Here is a 26,846-nt window from a genome sequence, read left to right as displayed (position 1 = left end):
AGGGTGGAGAAGATGGAAAATAGTTTTTTGGGATTGGAATAGGAAGATTGGATCTTATCTTGAAAGAAAGTGCTTTTTGCCTGAGAGATCGAAGCAGAGAAAGAGGAGAGGAGAGCCTGATAGGTTAGGAGGTCGTCACGGTGTTTGGATTTCCACCGTTTCCGCTCTGCTGCCCGAAGGACGGTTCTATTAGCACGCAGTGCGTCATTTAGCCAGGGAGCAGGAGGGGACTGACGAGCCTGCCGAGATGTGAGAGGACAGAGAGAGTCCAGAGAGGATGAGAGAGTAGAGAGGAGAGTTTCTGCAGCAGAGTTTGGAGGCAGGAGTTGGAACGAGTCAGAGGAAGGGAGGGCTGAGAGCACCGATGAGGCAAAGGTAGAGGGGGAGAGGGAACGAAGGTTACAGCGGACAGGTGCAAGATGAGAAGAGATTAGTTTGTTATGTTTGGAAAGGGGTAGAGAGAATGAAATGAAGAAGTGATCGGATGTGTGGAGCGGGTTTACCGAGAAGTTAGAAGTAGTGCAGTTCCTTGAGAATATGAGATCAAGGACATTGCCAGCTTTATGAGTTGGTGGGGATAGAGACAGTGAGAAAGCAAAGGCGGTTAACAGAGATGTTAGTTCGTCTATCTTCCCTGTCTGGAGGTTGAAGTCTCCGAGAAGTACAGCGGGAGGGCCAGTTTCAGGGATGTATGATCAACCTATCATATATTGATTTGTAGCCAATGATCATATTCTTTCAGAGTTCCCCTCGGTTCCAGGGTACTCTAGAAGGCCCGCTAGTTAACTGGCTCGAGACAGAAGATCTAGATCAGGGGTGCCCACACTTTTTTGGCTGGTGAGCTACTTTTGAAATGACAAGCTCACCGAGGTCTACCAACCAAAAATAAAATCCCAAATTGCAAGGGTTGCTGAATAACACGTTTTATTTATACCTGGGATAACTACAATAGGGCTGCAACAAACGACTAATTTGATAATCGATTAATCTATCGATTAATGAAACGATTAATCGACTATTCGGACTATTACTGTATGCCTTGCACAATTTCTCAAATGCTCTTATTTAGCCATCAACTTTTAGATTTAGCTTGAGGTTGTTTTAGGCATGTGGAAACTAACAATGAAGACAATAAAGATGAATACTTGATTCAAAAATACATATATTATTAAATTAACAAATTGTGAACAAAATTAACATGGCTTTTTATTTAACTTAAATAAATAATATTTCACATCAAAAGAAACAACAATGTTTTAACAAATCGTATTAAATAATCTGATGACAGAACTGTAAACAGAATAGCTGAAACTTTAACAAAATAAAGAGTAACTCAGTTACCTCTAATCATTAACCCATGTTTGTATAATGTAGATAACTCCGTGTGTTGCTGCTAGCATACATAACACCTGACGTGGAAACGTTAGTCGTGGATGGGGCTACAGAGCAACTAGAAAGACAGTCGAACCCGGTGCATTTCTCCGTCTGAATGTGGTGCACTTTTGCTAAATGTTTAGACAAATTGCTCGTGTTACCGCCCTCACATGCTAAACTCTCTTGGCAAAGAGCATTGTCCACCTCCAGACGGGTAACATTTAACCACACCGTGGAGCGCTTCTCTCCGCCATCCCAGCCGTGTGTTGCTGCATGTAGCAGCTGCATGTGTGTAAACTGCCCCGCCCCCTCGCACACAGACAGGGGAGAGAGATACAGGTCGAAAATACACCGACCATAGACGAATTTTTGTGTCTTTTTGCATGTTAGAAACGAGTTGGCGACACTAAGACTGCGAGATAATGTTTGTGTAGCAATAATACATGACCTTTCTCTTTCTCAACTCGCTACTCAGAGGGAAGTCACTGTCATATGCCTTGTGAACACTCCGATAATGCCTCTCCACATTACCTTTCTTTGGCAGAGCGACGCTTGCTTTACAAATAAGGCAAATAACCTTTGAATGTGAATGTTTTCCCGGCACTTGACTGATTTTGTATCGCTTTGCATTCTGGGTTAACAGACAGGTCGCTTTTAGGGATGCAGGATATTGGTTTTTTGAAACCGATACCGATAACTTCCTGCTTCTCAAGACCGATACCGATAACCGATAATAATATATATATATATATATTAAATGTACCTGTAGTTTTTGCACACCTGGTGGTAAAAAAAAGACTAGTAGTGAGCAAATGACATGAGCATTACTACTATGAACAAAACTAACCCTGGGGTCGTCTCTGGCAAACTTCTTGCCTTTTTCAAAAGCCTCGTCGATAGGTAAAAGCCCTGGTGCCTTTGCAGCTGGCTTTGGATTCGCCGCTAGTTTAGCAGCGCAGGCGTCTTCTTACGCTTTTAACACACCATCGTCGCGATGGCGATGTTTCAGGTGACTAATCAGGTTGGCAGTATTATAGCTCGTTGCCTTTTTCCCTCCTCGTGGAACTTCTGCATTGCATTTGTTAATACAAATAGCAAGCGAACTATCTATCTCTGAAACTTTGAAATAGACCGACGACATGTTTGTTTACTGTCCTGGCTTCACGGCCGCACACCATTTACGTCACAGCCAGGCATGAGTTAGGGAGCGCTGGATTTGTGAAAAACTCCCCTCTTCCTAAACCACTAATACCACAGTACTGGCAAAACGGGAGGAGCCGAGGGAAAAACAAGCGCCCCTCATCCCAATCCACCCACACCGCAGTATTTTTTTTTTTTTTTTACCCAAAAAATATATTGTATATTATCGGGGTTATTAATACTTTTATGGGTTTATCGGGATGACGTCATAATTCCTAATATAATTATCGTGCACCACTAGTCGCTTTTTCTGTCAATCAAGTAAACTCCTGAATTAAGTGGCAGGGAGGCCAAGGGAGGAGGGATCAAAACCTGTTTTGTCTATTTTAACGGAGCTGGATTTTTTTTTTTATGAATGACTCGCGATCTACCAGCATTGCCTCTGATCTATTCTAGATGAATGCGACGAAGCAATTAATGCCGTTTTATTGTTTCTAACGTTGAAATGACAAGTGCAACAGGTGAAGATGAAGTTGTTGCGGAATTGTTGTGAGTACCCTTTTCAAGACGACAATTCAGTGAAAAGACGGACATTATAATGCCGCGGAGGGGGGGAGGGGCGGTGGCGGGGGGTGTGTGTGTCTACAGAAGGTCCAGTTGTGATAGACACGGTTCGCCACTGGAGGATTGTTACTGTGTGTACAAAGGCAGAATATCGTAAAAAATATCTTCTTAAGGATCACATTAAGAAATGAATGTACTTATTTAATGATATGTGTAAGTAAATGACATACAAAGAAAAATACAATCAACTCTCCTGTACAATCAAAGCAGCTGTCAATCAAAGTTGTCAATCATGACGTCCCTTACCTTATAGCATTAAATAACTATTAAGATCTGAATGTATCAAAGAAAGAGCAACACTTGAAAATACATCAGCATGAGAAGAACAATGGAAAAGGAAATAAACCATATTTTGGAAAGACATTTGTAGTGTGCAATGACCCTTTAGTTTGGGCCATGTGCTATCCGCTAACATGGAGGGGGAAGGTTTCGGACCAATACTGCAGCTGGCCACCAGGGGGCCGTCAACAATGTTTTGGTTTACATTTTCCGTTTGGGTTGTGATGTCTTCTATCTATATATAAAGTAATTAGGTAAGACTTGTGTACAGGGTGATAGTGAATGTATGGATGAGATAGAGAACTAGCGATCTATCTGTTAGCATAGCAGCACAGTGGGAGCAAATGTTAGGCTAGATGTTGGTGAACAAGACCGAAGCCAAGGTCCATTGACTTGCCACTTATGGCGCGTTTCCACTGCAGGCCTCGCTCGGTTTGGTTAGGCCTTATTAGGCCCGGCTCACTTTAATGCTGCGCTTCCATTACAGTTTAGGAACTGGGGTAGTTACGATAGTAACGCAGTGTAGGCAGAGCTGTGACGTCATCTTCAATGAGAGCCCCAGAAAAACAACACAGCCGTTAGCTCTTAGCACTCAGAGCTCACAGCTCTTCATATTTGTTCAGAAACTAGACAAAAGTTAAACAAGTACAAACCACACACTGCCTGTGTCATGGCGAATACAGTCGCTGGTTTATTTATGTCTGTATAGGCCGTTGTTGTGAGTGTGGACGGTCGGAGCATATATAACGTTAGCTTAGCCAAGCTCCATTTAGAAAACACGCATTTTAAAAGGGTTTTTCGCCTGCCGTCTGTCTGCAGACTTGTCAAAGCATTAATTCATGGTTTTTACTAACCGGTATCAGTATGTTGTTACTTCGGCATCATTTTGAAAGGTGTATTACAATTAAATCACGGTCAAATATGTTCATCTTGTTGTAGTTGTAGCCCCCTTGCCAGCGATTCTCTCTCTAGTTTAGCATACTCAGCCCGACTCAGCCTGGTTGTTCCTGGCCCTAGAACCACGATTTTATGGGGACAGAAAAACTGTGAATTAGGACCCGCTAGCCGGTACTAGGCCAAGTGGAAACACAACCAAAAACGGGCCCCGCACGGCTCGGCACGCTTAAAGCGAGCTACCCGCTGAAGTGGAAACGCGCCATTACTGTACTAAAGTGATGGTGGTTAGCTCCAACAACTTTAGCCCAGGCTCACTTAAGTTGGAAAGACCTTTTAAGGTGGACAAGCTGTGCATAGCATTCTATGTAAGAGGAGTAGGAACAAACTGAAACCAGAGTTAAATGTCTTGTAATGACAATGCCACATAAACCTTTGCTTTGAATTCAGTTTCCAAGGTAATCGAGGTCTAAAGAAAATCCAGTGGATCAGAGAATAGGATGAAGACGCATTTCCACTTCAACCTGGACTTCCACTGCTATGCTGATGACACTCAGATCTACCTCAGCACCAAATCCCTCCATAACCCACCCCTTACCCACATCGATTCCTGTCTGACAGCTATTAAAACTTGGATGCAACATAACCTCCTCAAACTGAACAGAAACAAAACAGAACTCCTCCTAATCGGCTCCAAATCCACCCTCAGCAAGGTCACCAACATAACACTCACCATCGATGGCACCATTGTTTCCCTCTCCAATCAGGCACGCAACCTTGGCGTAATCTTTGACCCCACCCTCTCCCTCGAACCTCACATCCGCCAAACAGTCAAAACCTCATTTTTCCACCTCCGCAATATTGCAAAAAATCCTACCCTCTCTCACCCGCCCCGCAGCCGAACAACTAATCCATGCCTTCATTTCCTCCCGCCTTGACTACTGCAACTCACTTCTTTACGGCATCAGCACTACATCCCTCAACAGACTCCAACGGGTTCAAAATGCAGCTGCACGTCTCCTCACGCATACCAAATCATGGCATCACATCACCCCAGTCCTCAAAGACCTCCACTGGCTTCCTGTCTCCCATTGCATCAACTACAAAATGCTGGTCCTCACCTACAAAGCACTCCACCATCTGGCCCACCCTTATCTCACAAACCTTCTCACTCCTTATCAACCCCCACGGTCCCTCAGATCCACCGCAGCCGGACTCCTATCCATTCCCACATCCACACTCTGCAGCTTTGGGGACAGGGCCTTCTCAGTGGCAGCTCCTAGGCTCTGGAATTCCCTCCCCCAAGATCTCCGTGACTCTGAGTCCCTCACAGTCTTTCAGTCCCGCCTCAAAACACATCTTTTCAACTCTGTCTATACCCATAAGCCCCCCCCCCTCTCAATCAACTTCCTCTTGACTGCCTTTTTATTTTTTACTTACTTGTTTGCCTGTCCTTGTTTGTCTACCCTCCCTCATACTGTAAAGCGTCTTTGAGTTGTGAAAAGCGCTATATAAATAAAATGCATTATTATTATTTCATCTAATCTTCATTTTAAGACAATAGTCGGAAATATGACATTTGAACAACCGATTCCTCGGAAGGGGGCCACACCCAGCAGTTCCACCCAATGCTGAATGAAGACCTAATTAGAGAAACAAATCCTTTTTCACACTTAAATGCAATTGGGCTTGATGTCTTGGGGGGGGGGAAACATCAGGGGACTGATGTGAGTGCAGAGTTTGAAACGGCAGTCAAAAGGTGTCTTGTGTTCAGGCAGGGTTTCTTTAAGTTTTGTTTTAGCACTTTCTTATTTGGTGTTTTCTTTATTTATCAAATGATCAGTCTCTTTGCTCAGATCACTATGTGGTTTTGCACGCTCTGATTCTCTGACACTTCACAACCACGAGGATTGAGAGCGCACGAGGGCATGTCAGGAGGCAGGATCTCTCTGAGAGGACGAGTTGATTTGACATGTCTTCAGTGAAGCAAAACAGGCGAGCAGATAATACTGCACTGTATGTAAACAGATGAGAAAATACATTTTCTCTTTTCATGTGGAGATGCAGGGTCACACGAAAACAAATAGATCTATTGTTCATTCCCCTACAGAGAGCCCCATCTGAAAGGTAATGGACTGGAAAGTGACACTGAGTAATTTCTGACACCATGTCTTTCCCTTATAGTGTACTCTATGTGTGTATGTTCATATGCGTGTGACACCATACTACAACCTATTATGGTGGGTTTTTGCAGCCCAGTATCATATTGTAGATCAGACATGGGCAAACTAAGGCCCGCGGGCCATATACGGCCCGTTGAGCTTTTGAATCCGGCCCGCCGAATATTGGTAAAAAAATTGTCCAAATTATAGTAAAGACCGCATTCATTTTGCCTTTTTCCTGCAATACCCGGCATTTCAGTTTATCCCACTAGATGGCGCACTCTAGACACAATTTACCTTTGCTGGAGTCTGGTCTATTCTCTCAGCTGGAGTCTGGTCTATTCTCTCAGCTGGAGTCTGGTCTATTCTCTCAGCTGGCCCGGCAACCCAGCAAGATCGGCGAATACAAGTTGTAACAAGCAGTAGCGCTGAGCAAAGTGACTAGAACGCGACCACACACTTATAAAAACACTTATATAAAGTCAGGCAACAGTAACAGGCTTTATGTGATTCTGTTTATTTTACCTTACTTTAATAACCATCCGTTCACTGTTATTGACCATTGTGAAGAGGCAGACGTTTTCCTTTTGTTTTGTATTATTGCAACTATCGGATGGAATCAATACATGGGCTATATCATGTGGCCATCACAAGTAAAATCATAATGAAAACTACGCCGGTAAAATATGCGTGTAGAAAACGGCTTATGCCACAATATGATAGCAACAAGTAGTCAAGATAGTCAGATTAGCTAACATCACCTGTAGAATGCCAGAGAAACTTTCATAACAGCGTTGTGATGCCAAACAGCTTTGAGACTAAAACACATTCACTTATGGGGATGGGGAATATTTATCAGCTGCTTGTGTGACAGTCAGACAATGACAACTTTACAGCGGCCGCTGCCGCGAGTTAACGGGAGAATAAACTCCGGTAGACGAGCAGCACTGCAGTGGGCGGTAATGCAGCTGAACCACATTAATAAACAATGCACCACGGCACTCTGGAGAAAGGTATAAGGTTGGAGAAGTAGTTCTTTAATTTAATCTGGCTTCGTATAATTAAAAACTACCCGACGCAATCCTCTATTGATGTTGTTGTGAGCGGTGTTGTGGAGAAAATCAGCGACGTAAAACGCTGTGTGGGTCATAAGAAGGCACGTAAACGGTTACATCATGACGCAAACGATGACGCAATAATTCACCTTTGAACCTAATTCACCTTTGAATCTGCATCTGTAACAATGAGTGGACCAAAGAAAAGAAAAGTCAACATTGAGTGCCGAGTGTATAATGAGAAGTGGACAGCTAAATATTTTTTCACCGATCTGCTACTGTCCCGGCCCGTCTGTCAAATAATAATAATTATAATAAAAATAATAAAACTCATTTTCAAACTCGTTTGCCCACCCCTGTTGTAGATGAACTGTGATACAAGATAATCTATCCGCAGATTTCCTTATTTTACTCACATTAGCATTATTAGCTTTAGCATTAGCCCAGCGCACCAACGGAGAGAGACTAACTTATGGCAACACAAAAGAAAACATGGGAGCGGTGAAGTGATGAGGAGGTGTCGGCGTTTTGGCGATTTACTCAGAAGCCAGTCCCCAACTCCGGGGGCTTCCGCCCGGGGACTTCAGGTGGCAGTATACGCCGTGAAGTTGTTTGCGGCCTGCCAGTAAACCCAAAGCAGAAGAAGAAGAGGTGACATCAGCGGCTTCCTCTGGGACTTATTCCGGTGTGAACGCGATTTACTAGATAGTTCCAGGAAATAAAAGTTCTGGGGAAAAGTTCCGGGAACTATTCCTGGGAAAAGTACTTGGTGTGAAAGTGCCCAATGAGTTTGATTTGTCTGTTGCAATTTGTATACACAACAATCAGAGTTCCCCCTTTCTTTGGGCTCAACATGGTAACGGTACCCCATCAACAGCTCAAAAACTGAAAAGAAGAGATAAGGACACCACCACACACTTCTTGATGATTGACAAGGACATGTATTGTGCCTTTAATTAGTGAGCTATAAAGGAGCTGGTAGCCAAACCTTTGAATGGGGCATTCATCTTCAAATATTGAAGGATACTTAATACATACATGAAAAACAGTGTTATAGGTATTTCTTTATGAAGAAACATATATATATATTTAGTTTGTGTGTTTTCCTTTTAAAGGCTGACACAGTTTTCAAACGGTCTGCCGACAACCAAAATGAAATGTATGTTGCATTGCCGAAAAAAAGAATGCAGATGTGTGTGTGTGTGTGCATGTATTTATGTGAGTCTGTGGGGGCAGCTGTACAAGTGGGTGATTTTTGCTGTCACGCACTGTGCTCTATGAGTCTGACTCATGCGAGAAATGGCAGAGTGGAGTGAGAGAACACAGCTCACAGCTCTCTTTTTCACACACACACACACACACACACACACACACACACACACACACACACACACACACACACACACACACACACACACACACACACACACACACACACACACACACACACACACACACACACACACACACACACACACACACACACACACACAATTACTTATTATTCCTACTTTACAGTATATATGTCCATAGATGTTGCGGGGGAGTCTTGCACAGCTTTTGCATAAAAGACTAAATAATGCATCCCACATTCATTTGTACAAGCTATTTCCTTCTGAACCAAGTACACATGCTTTTTAGTTTCTATGACGATAATTCTTGCACTTTTATTTTATAATGTTGTGAAAAAAGACTGATTATGTAATGTTACACCAGACAAAGAAACAAAAAGAAACCTTAGATGTGGGTTGGTGTATGCTGCTCTTATCACAGAATGTAAATACCCAAAGGATTCATTTACACTTCTTTGATAAAATGTTTTAGCTGACAGTCACACATGTAGGATGAAGGCTTCAGTGCATGCATAATATGGTCCTAATCCTAAAAAAGATAATATTGTGTTAAAATGCTGTGCATGTGAGATTCAGGTCACATTAGGCATCAATGGTTTTGTGTCATACCTGGTGCGTTTATCTAAAAAAAACGATTGTATAAGTGCTATATTGTATCGGTTGGACCATCTGAGCAACATTGTAATTATAGATCTGTGTGTGTGTGTGGCAGAGAAAGCAATAGTAAGAGTATGCCAGCGTGTTTACACAACTGCTTGATGATAAAAGGACAAAGAGCAACAGGGTCAGTGTTCTTCATCTTGTAATTCAAGAGAGATCAACCATTTATTCAATCAATCATTATTGCATCAACCCGGTAATGATCACTGGTATCTTTTATCAATCTTTGTTCAGATAATTGTCGAGTAAACAAAATATCAGTCAATTCCAATTGTTTAACTTCTCTCTATGTAGTTGTATTTATTTCTGTGTGTGTGTGCCGTTGCAACACCTACATTTAATTCTTTATAGGCTTAAGGCTTAATGTAACTGTTGACGACATTTGTTATGAAATCTTACAATTATTAAACTTGTAGACATTGTGATGAAAGAATAAGAGCTGTTGCTATCCAGTAGCCTTTTAAACAGCCGTCTTGTCCTTTTTTTACGTTCTCACTTTCCTGCATATATTAAGGAAACACAACTGATGTGTAAGTCTGCAGTAAGCATATTTATATAAGAACTGTTGCATTTTTAACTGCACAACAATGTTGAGAGCTTCCATAAGAGCGAGCTAAACATTACTCTATATTCTCATTTACTAAATCTGAAAATAATTCCACATGGTTGACGGTAATGGCTTTTAAGGAAAACATACTAAGATTTGAATAATGCTATCTCAAATAACCCTGCAAGTCATTTTGGCTCTGTGGCTTTGATCAACATTGCAAATTTGAAGCTGTAGTATCAGTGGCGTCGCCTGGCCTGCGTTCACACCAGCAATGAACCGCTCCAGAGTTTGCAAGCAAGCGTTCTGAGACCACCTATTTTAGCGGACCAGAGTCCGGTTGTTTAGTTCACTTCAGAGGTCTCGGACTGCGTTCACACCGACCCAAATGAACCGCACCAAGCGGCTAAACGCACCAGGGTTAGATTCAACCGGACTATAAAAGGCTGGTGTCAATGCGCCGTTATCTCAGTGGGTCTCAAATGGTTTGGTCACAAATTATTCAAAAGATTATTTCCGCGGCACACCTTCATATGATCATTATAGTCTATATGGCAGTAAAACAAGAATATAGTTTAAAAGGGGAGTGATTTGTAAAATATCCATAAAGAAAAAGAAAATCTGTTTACAGTTCTGTTTCATCTGGGTGTTGAGAGATGTATCCATAGATCTCTTAATGTTGCTCTCTAAGTGCACCAGATTGATGCTTTTATCTTCAATATTTAAAAAAAAATCTTCCCAGGGGAGCATCCCCCGGACCCCCCTAGAGGGGGTGAGGTCCGCCCTCCACTAACAAAAAATAGCACGTTACCCCTGCCTATATGCCATGAGCTGATTATTGAGCCTTCATTGTAACAGTCGCGGGTGTACTGTGTGTGTGTGTGTGTGTGTGTGTGTGTGTGTGTGTGTGTGTGTGTGTGTGTGTGTGTGTGTGTGTGTGTGTGTGTGTGTGTGTGTGTGTGTGTGTGTGTGTGTGTGTGTGTGTGTGTGTGTGTGTGTGGGGAGTGTTGCAGTAGAAAATTCCACTGTAGCGCCGCGGCCGCCGCCACTGTGGGCTAAGCCCCGAATGTTTTCAGGTCCAGGCGACGCCCCTGTGTAGTATTATCCTCTCATGCCCACAGACGGCTACAAAGCGCACACACACACAGTGGATGCACAGTCACACACACAGCTCAGCAGCCCTTTCCCTGTGGCAGTGAAAAGGGAGAGTGTTCAGGGCCAAGAAGCTGAAAGGTAGAGTGAGTGACTGCGCTCTATCTGCTGTCTCCCATCTGGGTGTCAGTCTCTGGTTTCGCCCAGAGGCTCAGATAAGCTCTGGACACAATAGGGACAGCTATTAAAATTCAAACTACCAGAGAGAGTCATGAAATAGTCATGACCGGTAAGATCTACACACTCGCATGTGCCCCTCATTAACCATCTTCTTGGAACTGCAGGGCGAATACAGTGTTGAGAGGAAATAATAGATAATAGGAATGATACTCGTGATTCATTTGAATATAAACTACTAATAATACACAATAATTGTAATTCAAATTTGGCATGATCCAATATTATAATTTATATTAAATATATTTAATAATCCAATACATTCTTGCAATAGGAGTTTAAAAACACTAACACTGAAGAACTGAAGTATTGATCTCTGCTGGCTTATGCAGTAGCACTTTGATTAAACTGTAATGTGACTGAGCCAATGAAACCGCATCCAAAAAGTTCCATCTGCTGCACAAATGGATGCATCTCCTTTAATATTCCTGACATGGAACAGATGTACTTACGGTATTCAACACAATTGATTTTTCCACATGCCACTAATATAAGGCTAGAATTGGCAGGGTAATATTTCCATCCCGTAAAGACTAAAATAAAACTTTGAATGCATGTCTTTTCCTCATAATAAATGTAATTTCAATCAACACTTAAGTGTCCTTAAGTACAGAATGAAAAAACCTTTTAAAGTGTGTTGTTATGTAAGCAGTTTCTAAATGAAGGTTCTGTTCAATCCAAAAGGTGTTGGACTATATGTTTTCACTGAATAGAATTGCAAGTTAACAAAAGGGGAACTGTAGAAGCTGAAATGATGTGTTTGCACATTCGGCAGTGTTGGTGTTTGATCTTGATCCCTTGGGTGAGAGTGACTATATATGTGGCAGTACGCATATTCCCCCTGGCAAAACAGCTTTATTTTCTCATTCATTTATGCTCATGAGCAAGGCAGGTATATAAAAAGAAAAGGTAAAATACTGAGAGCAACAGTATTCATATTGCTGCTTGGATGGAATGGATTATTCTCCACATAATGGGCCAACAAAGTTAAAGGATATCTGCTCCATGCCCTTGAGCAAGGCAAGGCTGGATCTGGTCCAAGACTGTATCTGTTTATGTGCCCTTGAGAGGGAAAAGCTGTCAGTCTGTTTTGGCAGCAGTGGTACCACCCTCGTTCTGCCCCACAGCGGGAGAAGAGAGAGCAGAGAGGTCAACTCAGGAAAAAGAGCTGACATGGAGAGAAACAAGCCGGTTATAGCCCGGGACTCTGCATATTCAGCTGAAAGCATCAACACGCCTGTCAACGAGCTATCCATACTCTTGGCTTGCAGCAGCCAGTTCAGATTCAGGACATTTGAGAGGACAACAGCCGAATGTAGATATATGACAGCGAGCTGAGACATTGGCAGCTTTCGGCACTGTATTTTAGAGCAATTAGCTTTGCTTAGGATGGACTTTCCAGGGGAGCAGGAGCTTAGTTAATTGTTTGCTGTGGTTGCCTGGTGGTAGAATGAGGGGGGTTACAGGTTCAACAGCACCTATCCTACCCTACCTTTACACACATAGTTAATGTAGACAGAAAAACAAAAGGAAGTGGTGTCGATTACAATTTAAATAGGGAAATAAATGTTTACTTAACTTATATGAAGGGAGATTATTTGACGTCCCTGATAAGGATGCATTAGCTTTACATCACCAAGTGTTTCAATTACTAAACTGCAGCATTCAACAGTGTGCCTTTATTCTTAAAAAATGCCATTGATACAATATTAGATCATAATAAAATAACAAAACGTTCACATCCATTGGAAATCCCTTCCAGTAGGGTAGCTTTAAGCGATAGCTTGATATTTGTTCGGATATGATTGTAGCTTAAAGAGCCTGTGACACCATCCCAACAACTGTTGTGCAATGAAATATTGGGCTACTAGTAATCTCGAACCGTCAGTTTAAAAAAGAAAAAGCGATACCGTTCCGTTAAATATCAATAATTTCGAATATCGCGGGGAAATTCCTTCGACTCATTTTGAAGTTTTGGGGGAAGCCGGAAGTGACGTCAATGCGGGAACGCTTCGAGAGCCAAACACGGACAAAGTGTGTTGTCATGCGTAGAAATGGTGAATTACTGAGATTAGGCACGTTAATAACGTTTTAATGAAGTTGACTACAGTATATTCATATTTGTCAGTGCTTTCATGTCAATTCGGCGACATAAACATAAATGATCGTGGTGAAGATGATGATTACATTAGGATTAAAAATCGGGAGTGAGAGCTGCTGAATTTCCTCCCGTCGGATGTGATATAAAAACAAATCGATTATTTTTGTGGTTGTAAACTCAAGTGGATGAAACTACATGTATTAGTGCTTTCATGTCAATTCAGCGAACATATGATACATTAAATGATCGTTTGTTTGAGCCGGTCTGCATTTCCTGATGAGAAAACAAACCGATGCGTTTTGTAGTTGTAGTACACCAACAACATGGATTAAACGTGTGTTTTTTTTACCACAATGTTGGGGAAATTAATGGATAAAATGCACGGATTATTATTATTATTATTCCCACTCCGATCGGGACACTAGGTCCACCGTTTCCCCGCAGCGAGGCTCCCCCCGTTGACAGTTTACGTGGGCTGGGTGCAGTGGCGGACTGGCCATCGGGACGAATCCCGATGGGCCGGTACCGAAGTGGGCCGGTCGGATAAAGCACCAGCACATCCCCCATAGGCGGCGCGTGAGGCTCAGGTTTGAGAAGGCTAAATAATTTATTTTACCTGACGCTGCCCACCTCCGGCGTCTATAGAAAATAGATGAACTCAGTGTGCGGAGTTTAAATCTCTCAAGTCATATTACAGGATAAAGGAAATACAGTTTAAACTGCCGTATGCAGAGAAGACGCCGACGTGTCGCACTTATCATTCATATTTCATCATCAATCAGTCGATCATCGATCGTATAATATCATAATATATCATATATTTCCTTATCTGAGTCAGCTTCTCCAGCCTCATCTGGCCGTGCAACACTCACAGTGTCACAGACTGTATGCAGAAGTATTATTTAACACATTATGTTGACGAAACACTCGAGACAAATGTAATTAAAGTCAGATCCACGCGTGTCTTAGACGTGAACGCGCTCTCAGCTGGAGAGGGAAACCCTGGCTTGATTTACAGAGTTGATAACCAGCGTCGTCGGACCGCTTAGCGAGATCTCGTTTGTTAGTTTGTTGTTGTTAGTTTGTTTGTTACTCAAACATATCCAGGGTCTGTTGAACTGGCTTCGTAGTACAGGGCACAGGTGGTTAGCAGCGCTAATGTCAAAGACACAGACATTATACATTATATTTGTATTTTACCAGGATGCAGTGACACAAATATTTACATATTTACATTTACTATATACAGCACCTGCCGCCCCTGACATCCCCACTCCCCCCGTTGACAATTTACTAGCGGTACCGAAGTGGGCCGGTCGAGAGTCCCGGGATGATTTGTAGTCCCATTCCACCACTGGCTACATGACCATATGATCGCCCATATTGACGCACCTCATTCCTAAACTTCTAACAGATACAACATAAACCGATCCTTCAGCCTCATATGAGCTCTCAGACACGTTCAACATTAACCTGTCATCGCTGTCTGAGCTTGCTGCTGTGTGCACCATCGTGCGTTTACATCTGACTGTATATATATAAAGGTTTACATGCAGATGCTGGGATCCTGGACGGTGCAGCTGGAGCGCTGTGCCCGCAATGACGTCACCCATCATTTGGCGGGACTTGAAGAATCCGCGAGAAGATCCAGAAAATTGTCAACATTGAAGGCAGATTAATGGTTATCAAAGTACAAATATCCAAAATCAGTTCAGTAACGGTTTTCAAGGGGACAATATGTACTCAAATTGATGGGTTTGGATGATGGGGGAAAACCGTGTCACAGGCTCTTTAAGGATTTTTACAATTAACATTTGAAATGTTTTCTTGCTGTAGGTGGATGCTTCTTTTACATAAACACATTAAAGTTGAGTGAGCACATGTTTTATTCAGCCACGGATTGCTTTACAGTCCGTTTTGAGACTAACTATCACACATATTTTTTACATTTCCAGTCATGCCACCTGAGTTTCTATCTGTACACTAGTAGAATACACTCACACAGGCAGACGTAGTGTATACTGTTCTGAGTCAGAGCCAGGCTCCTTGGGAGCAGGCCAACATGGTCTGGTTTTTGGCATCTGTCCTCTTAATTCAGTCAGGCATCTCTTGGGACAGCTGACTTCACTGCCGGCCATGTCCAGCCAATTATTGCTGCTTGATTTGTTTAGACCAATGTGTTCGAAAACAAGATAGAAACATAAATAAATATACTTTATGTGCTGCACAGAATATTAGCGACAATATTAACAACATTTCTTTTTGCATTGGAAACCATTTCAGCACCTAAAACTCAACTTTAGCTCGGCTTGTTCTCATCTATTGTAAATGAATCTTAAGGGAACTTGAATTGAACCACTGTTGATAAAAAGAGGGAAAGCTTTCAGATTATAATGTACACAACAGAAATGAGGCTTGCTTTACAGAAGGGATGTTTTTCAGGTGACATCTCATGGAAATATATTTTGTTTCATGCAAGACCTTGTTTAATCCCTGTATGGGAAACCAGCACACAGCGTGTGTGTCTATATATGCATCTGAGTAAGCATACCCTTATATAAAAGCCAAAGCATTTGAAAAGTGATTGCACTTTAAAACACCTCGCAGCGGAATTGTTCAAGTTATTATTTTGTTCTACCTTTATCTGCTCTCCTTTTCGTATTATGTTGCATTTCAAATGCGGCATACAAAAGCTTTATCAGATGCCCTTGCATCTTTCTTAGTTTGTGCATGCACAACATATGTTTTTGGGTTCTGAGGTTGGCGAAACTGTCCTTTATTTTAGAAATACATAACATCTGCAGCAATAATTGCAAAAAACTAGTTTTTTTGCTTCACAATTACTGATCAAGCTTTCAGGTTCAAATGTGAGTGCAGTAAAACATCTATAAACTGATATTTTTCACAGTATCCGGAGTTGACAGTAGTCATTTTGCAACAAATGAGGAAGTCAGATGGCAGAGAGCCAAAAGGTCTGCTTAGATGGTAGAGGTTGGGTTGGATAAATTGGTCATTAAACCAAATCATTTCACCCAGGAGGCCGCTGCGCAGAAACGTTGACGTCGTTATGTAACAAACTTAGTGACGTAGAAAACACTGAATACTTTTTTTCTCAACATAGCTTACTATTTTTGTTGCATAGACTAAAAATAGTTGTTTGTTTAACTTTAAAAGATTTACCACACGTTGTTGGGTATTCACTGCAAACCATAAAAACAGGGGGTGGCATAAATACAGGTAAAAACGGCTAGATGCTACGTCATAGATCCGTCCTATAGATTGCAGGTTTAGAGATCAAGTTAAAAAACAACCTGTGGCAAAGAAAACACACCAACCAGAGATCCCAATCTGACATTTGTGTGTACCTCCTGGCCACACAAAATGCTCGTGCCTCTCATTTTTGTGCTAATAACTGATCTAGAAGTATCAATACAATTGTTGCAACAATCAATAAAATGTAGAAGCTAAACAACTCCTGAAGACTTCCACATCGTCTTTCCCGCGGTGAATCTTCTTAGTATTGCATTTAGAGTGCAATTACAGCGTGATTTACCACTGTGCCACAATACTGTTTGAGCAGTGCCTCAAGGTCACCGCCACTACACTGCAGAACACCTGCCTGAGTAGTGGCATGTATTTTATTGTGTGTTTGTGTGTGCGTCTGCCTACGGTGAAGTGTTGCTCCCTCGCAGAGCAACATGGCTGTATATCACTTATAATCTGTCCTCTGAGAGCCAGCTCTCTCTCGTCTTTACTTCCTCCTATTCTATCCTCTCTCTTTCTACCTCTTCCATTCCTTTTACAGAGTCATTAGGGGAGGGGAGGATGGGGGAGGGCAGAGAGTAGAGAAACAGAGGAGGAGAAGGAGCTGCAGAGCCGGAGAAATGGTCCTTATTAAAGAGACTCCATGAGAGAGATCCCTTGTGGGACAGAGATTAAATAGACTGCATCAGAGGGGAACATGCTCGTGGAGGACGTGATAAGGATGATCATCAGGCAGTGAGAGATGGGCGGAGGGAGGAGGAGAAAAAAGCGATCATGGACCAATAGATAAGAAGAATGAAGAAGAGGAAGAGAAGGAACAGCCAAGCCGGTCTCATTTCCGACCTGTCACATAGAGACACTTGGTCAGGACCCTTAGGCGACACTTTTTAACACGCTGGGCAGCCCTGCGCGGAAATATATGACACTCCACTACAGTCGCCTCAGACAAGCTGTGAATTTGAATGTTATACTTGGGTATATTAGATCCACTGGCTAAGATTTAATGAAAGGTTGTGGTTTGGAATAAAATAATTGTTTTGTTTACCTAAGGTATCTTAACATAGAGTTTTGTTTTTGTAATAAGGGAAAGAAACAGGGGGTTTTACTTCTGGAGCAATTGTTGTTGATGTTGAGCATCTAGTATTACCACGGATGTATTTATATTGAAGTTCCTTTTAAGCCTGGTGCATCATAAGTGGGTATCAGTCACATGACGAAGCGCCTGTATTTGGCGCCCTGGGAATGAGACCGGGCCCGACGACCGGGCTGAGATAAGAAGAGGAGAAGGTGCAGAAATGTGGCAGCACACAGACTGAAATGTGGACTTTATTTCAAGGGAGGGATATAAAAAGAATAGACGGAACACAGGGAGGAGGTGGGTGTGAATGAAGAGAAATGAGAAAGAAAGGCGATGAAATGAGAGAGGTGTTTAAACCAAACTGCAGTCACAGAGAGGGAGAGGGAGAAGGTTAGAAGAGGTGGATGACAGATGAGGGGGGCTAACTGTTTCCTGAGTTATGTATAGAATTCATAAAGGCCTCGTCATGGGAGCGGTACATCACATAGCGGGTGAGATATGTGGGAGGAGGAAAGAAAGTGGAGAAGGCACAACACTGTCTTCATATTAAAGAGGGACATAACAGTGCTGTGTATTAAAGAGATGGACAGCTGCATCAGCAAGAGGAGGTAACAGCGGAATAGAACAAAAGAAAGATACTACGTAGGTGTACATTTTATTCTTTTTGACTATCCTTCATTTGTCCCATCTTATATCTTTGTCTTGCTTCGTCTTTTCATTGTTGCCTACCACACACAAAACATCTTTACATTGGTGTCCTTGTGTACGTTCGTGCGTGTGGTATCGAGTCTCATTCGGATAAACAAGTGGTCAACCTCAGTGAGCGAAATGTTATCAAAAGAACCACCAACATTCTCCTCCCATGGGAAATACCCACAGCGTGTATCATCATCAATACTGCCACAAACAGCCGATGTATTCCCCTCAGGGACCTGCGATGAACACAACTGTCTCCAATAAAGAGACTCCGACATTTCTGCAAGCACACTTGGCAATGCTCAATGGCAAAATAATTGTCCCTTAAGTACGTTTTCAAAGATAAATATATGAATAATTGTCAAAAATGAATCTGCTGCCTTTCTGGTGTTTTATTGAGTTCATATTTTAAGGACAACATTATTTAGAACTGGTGTGCTACTTTGCCAGCACTACTACATTGTTACAAACTAAACAAAAGAAGTGAGAGTAGAAGAGAGAGATGATGAAGGTTATAGATGTAGAGCAGGACTATTTCGGCTACGCTGTACACCGGCCCACTGGGAAACCAGTGACCGACCAGCACACTGAAATAGAAATGGGAGCAGAGGAGAGAGATTTGGTGTGGTGAGACAGAAGAGGGAGTTAAGAGAGAGAGAGAGAGAGAGAGAGAGAGAGAGAGAGAGAGAGAGAGAGAGAGAGAGAGAGAGAGAGAGAGAGAGGGCAGGTGGAAGGCGGATGATCCATGGAGGTCTAGAGGGGGCAATAATGATAGAAAGAGAATTTGAGTGAGAGAAAATCCATGATAACGTTGTGAAGTGGAAGGACCTTTTTGTCTTTTTATAAAGTGTTAAAGGAATAGTTTGACATATAAAAATCTAAGCCAGGAAATATGTACAGAAGCTGGTGCCTATTACTGTAACAGTTTGGCAATTCAATAGGTTATGGCCATTAGTTTGAATCATTTTGACATTGTTGCTTAATCTTTTTTCTCTACTTTCTAAATACAATAATACCCATTATCCCCAAATGCTGTTGCTATGGAGAAGGGTACAGCCAGTATTGGTTTCTACGAAGTTTAACATTTCCATCCTGTGCCATTAGCTACATGAGAGTCCAAAAAAGCACCATGAAAGTTTCAGTTGTTTAAACATTGTATTGTCTAGATATTTCTTACACAGTCGTTGTTTCTTCTTCTGTAATTATGAAACGGTGGGAGTCTCATGCACATCGAAAAGCCAGACAAACCTGATATTGTCTACAGACACAAATAAGGGACTTCTATTTTAGAAGCCTGTTGGAGGGTGTGGAAGAAGATAACAAAGGTGAATGGGAGACATAAGGTGTTGGTGTCTATATTATTAACCTGGCATGGACAACAATTCATATTTAAGTCTTGATACAGATTACATGTAAACATAAGGTAAACATTCTTATATTAGGTTGAAGATCATTACATGCTCCATATAGTTTTGCTGCACTTGTGATATGTGTAAGAACCTAACCAAAAAGCTGCTGATAGGATATCTGTAGGTTGGGTGGGATGTGATGTCGAGGAAGATTTGTAGGTGATGGAGGTGAAGTGTGTGTGTTGGGAGGCAAATCATCCTCTAAAGGGAAGATGAGCTGAACATGTGACTTTGTTTAAAGTCAAACTAATGGAATGTTTATAGCAAACTTGAAATTATAAAAAAGATGATATCAGGCCGAATGTGTAGGCATGCTGGTGGGTGTTCTGCTTTAGATTACAATACTATTAGGCTTAAGTTATAATACTATTAGGCTTCTCTCTCTAGGTCGTCCTCAGACGAGCCCTCCATCGTCGCTTCCAGTCATCCCGGTTCTCCATACATCTGGCCAGTTCATTGGTACGTTGTGCTCCTGCGTCGTTCTTGAGTACGTGGCTTAGTGTACTTTATATAGCCACAAAATACAATATGGGACGGAGTGGCGCAGTGGGCTGTGTGTTGATCATCAGATCAAGGGTGGCGTTGGGGAACTCCCGTTCGAAACCCGCCCCCGCCGCCACTGCGTCAGGCCGTTGTGTCCTTGGGCAAGACACTTCACCCAAATTCGCTCCTGTGGGTACTGTCGACAGTACATGACCGTTACATGTGTATAATGTGTATTTGTAAAGCGCTTTGAGCATCTGGAAAAGCGCTATAATAAATGTAAGGAATTAATATCTGATTTGTATCATATTAAGCTTAGAGCAAACTATTGGTGATGCATTTTTTTTCAATTACGGATTACCCAAATGTATACATCTATTTTAAAGGTTTTACACAGTTTTTTTCAGTGAGATATACAGACTGCTTGTATATAATGTGGCTCCACACGTATTTTCTTCTCAGACCCATAGCTCAGACCCCCTACGGGTTTCGCTCAGAACCTCTGCCCTCCCTTTCTCACCACATCAAAGACTATCGATGCCCTAAGCACCTCTTCATCCTCCCAAACCTGGAGGACGGCTTCGTTGTGCTGCAGCTCAACGTACTTTTTCTTCTTTCTCGGGAGAAGCAGGCCTTTTCTCGTAAACTAAGCAATTGCCTTACATCCCATCTGGCCTCTGAGTGACGTTCACCCGCTTGATGCTTGAGGGAAACCCTAGCTTCTTCACCCCGCGGTCACCTACAAGGCAACACATAGCTAACTACACGCTGGGTGCCGATATAAAGAACAAGGGGATGTTTGTGTTCAACCTCAATTCATGTGCAAAACTATGGGTTTGGAAAATGATGTATCCAAAGGGGTCATTAAACCTTTAAAAATCATTGATTGACAAAATAATGCTCAAAGAAATGTGTTAAAAGAAGCTTCTTTAACGTCCACTCATATAGATTGTTAAAAACGTATAGATTGTTAAAAACGTTAATATGTTTTCCCAAATATAGCTATTGCATTGCATGCGTTATGTTCTTTGCATAATGTGTGCCGTGTGAGCTTTATAGCAGTTTATAATTCATTTTATTTCCATTCATTGACTGTGCCCGAGTGTAGCAGTGGTCTGGTGCCCATTCGATCTAAATACATGTGATTGAGAGTGAAACCTCTTAACTGGGTGCATAGTTCTACTTCCAGAGTCATTACATATATATATGCTGCGTATTGGACTATAGATTTTCATGTTAGTATCATGAGAGAGGGCTTGCATAGGCTACACTATAAGGGCTATTCGATCAACCGTGTACAGGGCCACATACCATCAAACTCAGCTCGCTGGGACACATACCGACTATACACAACACACATGATGACAGCAAGCAATACAGAATACCTTCAAGGAAAATTACCACGATCGTATTTCGAAGGTAACATATGTTCTGTGGAGCAACCATTCACCCACAAGGGGATCCACTCAGCATGAACACCTGGGGTCGCGAATGCAAATAGCAACACCAGATACCATTACTCGGTTTCAACTAAGTGAACGTTTCAATGAACGATAATAGTATTTATCTTAACAATAAATAATTATAATCATGGAGGAGACAAGAGGAGCATTGTGCTTGTTTGCAGTAGCAACATCGTGTCAAACTATTCAATGGAAGCTCCTCATTGGTCGACACGGAGGACTGCAACAGAAACACAATGAATTCTTGCGAATCCACTATATTCCAACATAAAATTATTATCTAACACACATTTGCAATTGCAGTGTTTTGAATAATTCATGTTTCTATACAAGTTTAATTACTTTCATTTTAGTTTTATTGCAAGTCTACAGGCTGTGATCCTGAATTAGTTTTAAGCGCACTAATACAACTTAATGTTTGTGTATCTAATCAGGATGCACATGTGAATGGGATAATGAAATTATAATTGTGTCTGTTATGATCATTTTCATTGCTACTTCAAATTCAGTTTCCTTTCTCTATTGCTATATCACTGCAGGAATTCTTTCACAATGGTGTTGCAAATGGTGACTAGCAATAGGCACGGCATCTGAGACAATGTTCATCATAATTTTTCTTTTCAGCCCAATTCTATCGATCTTTATTCAACTCTTGTGACACGAACATTTTGTAAATGTACTCTGCCGTGGTCTTGCTGCAGGCATTACAACCGACTGACCCAGAAGTGGTTCTATTGGATGAGAAGACCAGAGAACACAATCCTCTCCGGCTATCAACCTATTATGTTACAGGTTACCTCTGATGTCACACAGGTGACACTACATGAATATTAATCATTGATCCCTACAACAGGGACGGTGGGTGGAGGAATATAACGGGGATCTAAATATTTAATATGCAGATGAATCCATTAGAGAGGTCTGGTTTGTGTATGCTTGCTGTACTAAGCAACAGAAAACTAATTTATGCAATATGTAAATCAAGTAAAGGTCAGGTAATTTAACAGTATATGCATTGCAATAACAATAAGTATATCATTACCTGGGTCAGGTGGGTAAGTCAGAAAATACATGTTAAGGGATAATCAAGTGTGTTAAAGGTCCCATGTCATGGCCATTTCCACTGATCATAATTCCATTGTTGAGGTCTACTAGAATAGATTTATATTGTGCAATTTTCCAAACTCACATTGGTTTCTCATACAGCATCTCTGTAAACTACGTGTATTCACTGAATTTCACTCTCGTTGTAGCTCCAATAGCTCCAGCCCCCACCCTCCTTGTGAGCACAGTGTGCTCTGATTGGTCGGACGTTGTGAATCGCGCTGAGCTCCGTGGAGGTGTTGTTTCCTTGTTAAGCGATACACAGCTAAACTCATCCTGAGCACACACAAAGTCATAGCCGAAGTAAAAACAATAAGTGTGGCTTGATATTGAGTAAGAAAAAGGTTGATAAACGCTGTGAGAATGGGTCTGCAGAGAGAATTTCGCCGCAATCCCAACTGTCTGTTATCAGCCTGCAGCCAGGGAGGAGAAATCAGCAGAGCTGCTTGCACTGAGTGTGTGAGGAAGTCCGTGGATTGGTCAATTTGGACCAATCAGCGGGGGCTTAACGTAACGGCTCCGCGGATTGGTCCATTTCGTTCCGGGTACGGTTGACATCATGCGTACCCGGAAGAATCAAATGGACAATGACGTATCTCCAACGAGGCGTTTTGGGGAGGTATTTTCTGTTTTAGAGTTTTACTCGCTACAGGGTGTACTTTGAGGGTTTTGACTCTGCAGACCGTTTACATGCATAAAAACCTTCATAACACACAAGGGGACGGGTACTAACCAGAAAAGCATGATATGGGACCTTTAAAATATAACTAAACTACCTTACATCAGTTAGATCTTTTTTTAAATGGAAAGGAGAAATACCTTTCATTTGCAGAGCAGAAATAAATATCCACTGTATTTTCAATGTGTTTGACTCAATGTGAAATAATAGGAGACAGGTGCGTTACATGTTTCCTATATATGTATTACTGCTTTCACACTAAGTACATCATTTCAGACGCCAAAGCACATCCCACGTGGCCAAAACCTCTAACATGTAGACCCAGAAACCTGCTCCTTAATAAGGCTCTGGCTGATTGGCTGATGGGATGGAAGAATGACAAGGGAGGATGTAGTGGGTGGCAGGGAGGGGGGACTTGTATGGAGGCAGAAGACTTAAGAGGGGTGCTTAACTGTCCAGAGAGATTTTGATGCATAATACTGTCACACTGTACATTTCTTAAGATGCCTTACAATGTTTCTCAGCTTATACCATTGATCCTATGAAGAAGGTGCACCAAATACATAAGGATCCGCACACAAACCAACAGTTAATATCTAACACCAATCTTGAGACTGGCTCAACATACAGCAGAACACATCCATATGAGATCCGTCATATGATACACACCAGTGCACACACTTTCACATGCACACCAAAGCACATACAGAGACAAGCAATGGGTCTTACCTTCTGTGGGTGAGGTTTTCAGTCGTTTGCACAGCCCCTCTGTGCCGGTGTAGTCGTCCTGGAGCTTGACCACCGCCTCTGGGCCCCGCATTTCCATCAAGGAGCGCAGCTCCATGACCGAGCAACCGAAGCCCGCCTCATGGTTGCCCTCATTTATTTGGTTCTTGGCATAAAAATCGCTGTTCGACATGTCCCCCATGATGACAGCTAATCAAGTCAGTTAGATAAGTGTTTGTTATTGCTTATAGGTCAATTAAAAAGAGAGATGAGCTCAGTCTCATCCAAACAAAATCCAAAATAGGTATGAGGCAGGCATCAAAAACAAAAAAAAGGGAAATTAGAATGTCACTAAGGTAAAGGAGGCAGGTAGAGAGATTAAAAAAGGAGGGGGAATCCGAGGGGATCAATCGATAAGCAGCTTCTCTTTTTCAGAGAGACTGTCAGATATCTTCCCACCAAAAACCATCAAAGAGAAGAAACTGAAGAGGAGAAAGAGCAGCAGAGAACGAGGAGAGGAGGGGATGACGGAACACAAGTGAGGAGCATCCAGGTGAGTGTTGGACAGCCCCAGTGGTCAGGTCCTGAGAAGGGAAACGTTGCCGGTTGCAAGTCCTGTCGGTCTCAGGCTCACCACGGCTGCAGTCCAGACCCGCTCCATGTGTGGCTTCCCATTCTTGCTTTTCTGCTGTTACCTCCACTGCCTCTCTGTCTCTACATGGTGGTCTTCCCCATCACTGCTACAGAGAGAGAGAAGAAGAGAGAGAGGGGTGAATTCGAGAGATGAATTCAAAGAGGACAGAAGGTGAGGGAGGAGGAGGAGGAGGAGGAGGAGGAGGGAGAGAAACAGAAAGAGAGCACAAGAATGAGCGGTGCGTTCTCAGAGCAGGGCTGTCTGCAGCAGTAGATGGTGCACGGCTGAAGGACAGCCTCTCCTGGCTGCTGCAGTGACTGTGGCTCTGATGTCTCTATCTACTGCTGCTACTGGTGATGCTGGTGATGCTAACCTCATTGTGAGGACACACCGACTGCTAGAGAGAAAGAGAGAGGGAGAGACAGAGAGGGAGAGGGAGAGAGAGAGGAGGGCGGAGAGAGGAGGATGCTCCGTTCTGGTGCAGAGCGGAGAGGAGTTGTGCGCTTGCGGGAGGCTGGGGCTGCTCTGACGACAAAGCGGAGAGGCAGCACGTAACGCTGCGCTGTCACAGGGAGGATGGGCTGAGCTGTTGCTGCTATCTCACCTCAAGTTTTCCTCATTCTCTCAGAGTGAGTGACCTCTCCTATGCAGTCCCTCAATCTCAGTGATCCCTTTCTCTCTGCCAGTTGTCTTTTAATACCTTACATTAATGATTTCACTCCATGTCTCCTGCCCTCTGGCCTCAGAACGGCACTCGGCTCAGAGAAGAGACTTTTACTGTGTTAAGGTGCTACACTGTAATTTAATGGATTAAGATAAGTCAAAGTCTGTGAGCATTTGACATCACCTGCAAGCATAGCACTATTGTGGAATACATTCATAGAAAGAGGCTGGCTAACACTTGAAATGACCAATACAAACAGTTAATTGATCCATCATCCTAAACTATTTTTTCTTCCTTACCCTGTCTGTGGCACCCCATAATTTATTCTTACTGAAGATGTACATATTTAAAACAGATCATGCATTATGAACTACACTAAAGTTAAGAGAAAGTTACTTAAGCAGCCATGGTTGAAGAAACAATTGGTGCTGTAGTGAGTTTTCAGCACCAGGACAATAAATAACAGTGCCACTGTTCATGGTAATAAATTAAGCGACATGTCACTATACAGTGTGTAATGCTGACCATCATTGTTGTGTTTTTTATATGTAAGAAGTCTATGGCACAGAGGAATCAGCAGCACAAGCAATATGTATTCATGTTAAAGGGATTGGTTCAGACAAATCTTCACAAATGATGGTCTTGTTAAGGTGCAGTTTGTCCTATTTGACATGGTGTGCCAAGTTGTTTTTAATGAGGATACAAATAAAGACAACAATTGGTCCTGATTGTGCCTGAGTGCACTTTGGTACTCGAAGTGAGAATTTTTTGAAAGCATATAAGAATTCAAACCTGATGCTTCAGCCAATTGTCTGAGGTTCTGGCATAAATATGCGACGTGTTCTAGTAAAAGTGACTGGTTGCTAATATGGAAATATAGTATAATACCATCCTTTTCCTTTAAGTCATCAGTGTCTCACAATGTCCTTAGACCCACACCATCAATACACAATTGATTATCACCAGTATGTGGGCCTCCATCTTCAGTCAATGACACCAGTGACCAGTAAACCTCTGACTGATCTACATCAATTCCCAGTCACTCAGAGGAGACATGGAATCAAGTCACCAGTGTATTGCATCATGCTGAAGGCTACAGTAAATCAATAAAGCACACAAACTGTCTGGC

The 26,846-nt window shown here is 42.3% G+C and overlaps 1 protein-coding gene across 1 annotated transcript in view; it reads right to left on the bottom strand.

The window, feature by feature from the left end:
* The window catches only part of atp2b2 (ATPase plasma membrane Ca2+ transporting 2), a 71,744-nt gene extending 46,177 nt beyond the window's left edge, over positions 1-25,567 (bottom strand). The window contains exon 1 of the mRNA XM_071203264.1: positions 24,423-25,567. Within this exon, the coding sequence (XP_071059365.1) occupies positions 24,423-24,621 (199 nt within the window). The 5' untranslated portion in view covers positions 24,622-25,567. The remainder of the gene's footprint in view (positions 1-24,422) is intronic.
* Between the last annotated feature and the right edge of the window lie 1,279 nt (positions 25,568-26,846).

The sequence above is a fragment of the Pseudochaenichthys georgianus genome, chromosome 5 (assembly GCF_902827115.2).
Source record: "Pseudochaenichthys georgianus chromosome 5, fPseGeo1.2, whole genome shotgun sequence".
Classification (NCBI taxonomy): domain Eukaryota; kingdom Metazoa; phylum Chordata; class Actinopteri; order Perciformes; family Channichthyidae; genus Pseudochaenichthys; species Pseudochaenichthys georgianus.
The sequence above is the reverse complement of the archived record's forward strand: the minus strand, read 5'-3'. Positions and strand labels throughout refer to the sequence as shown.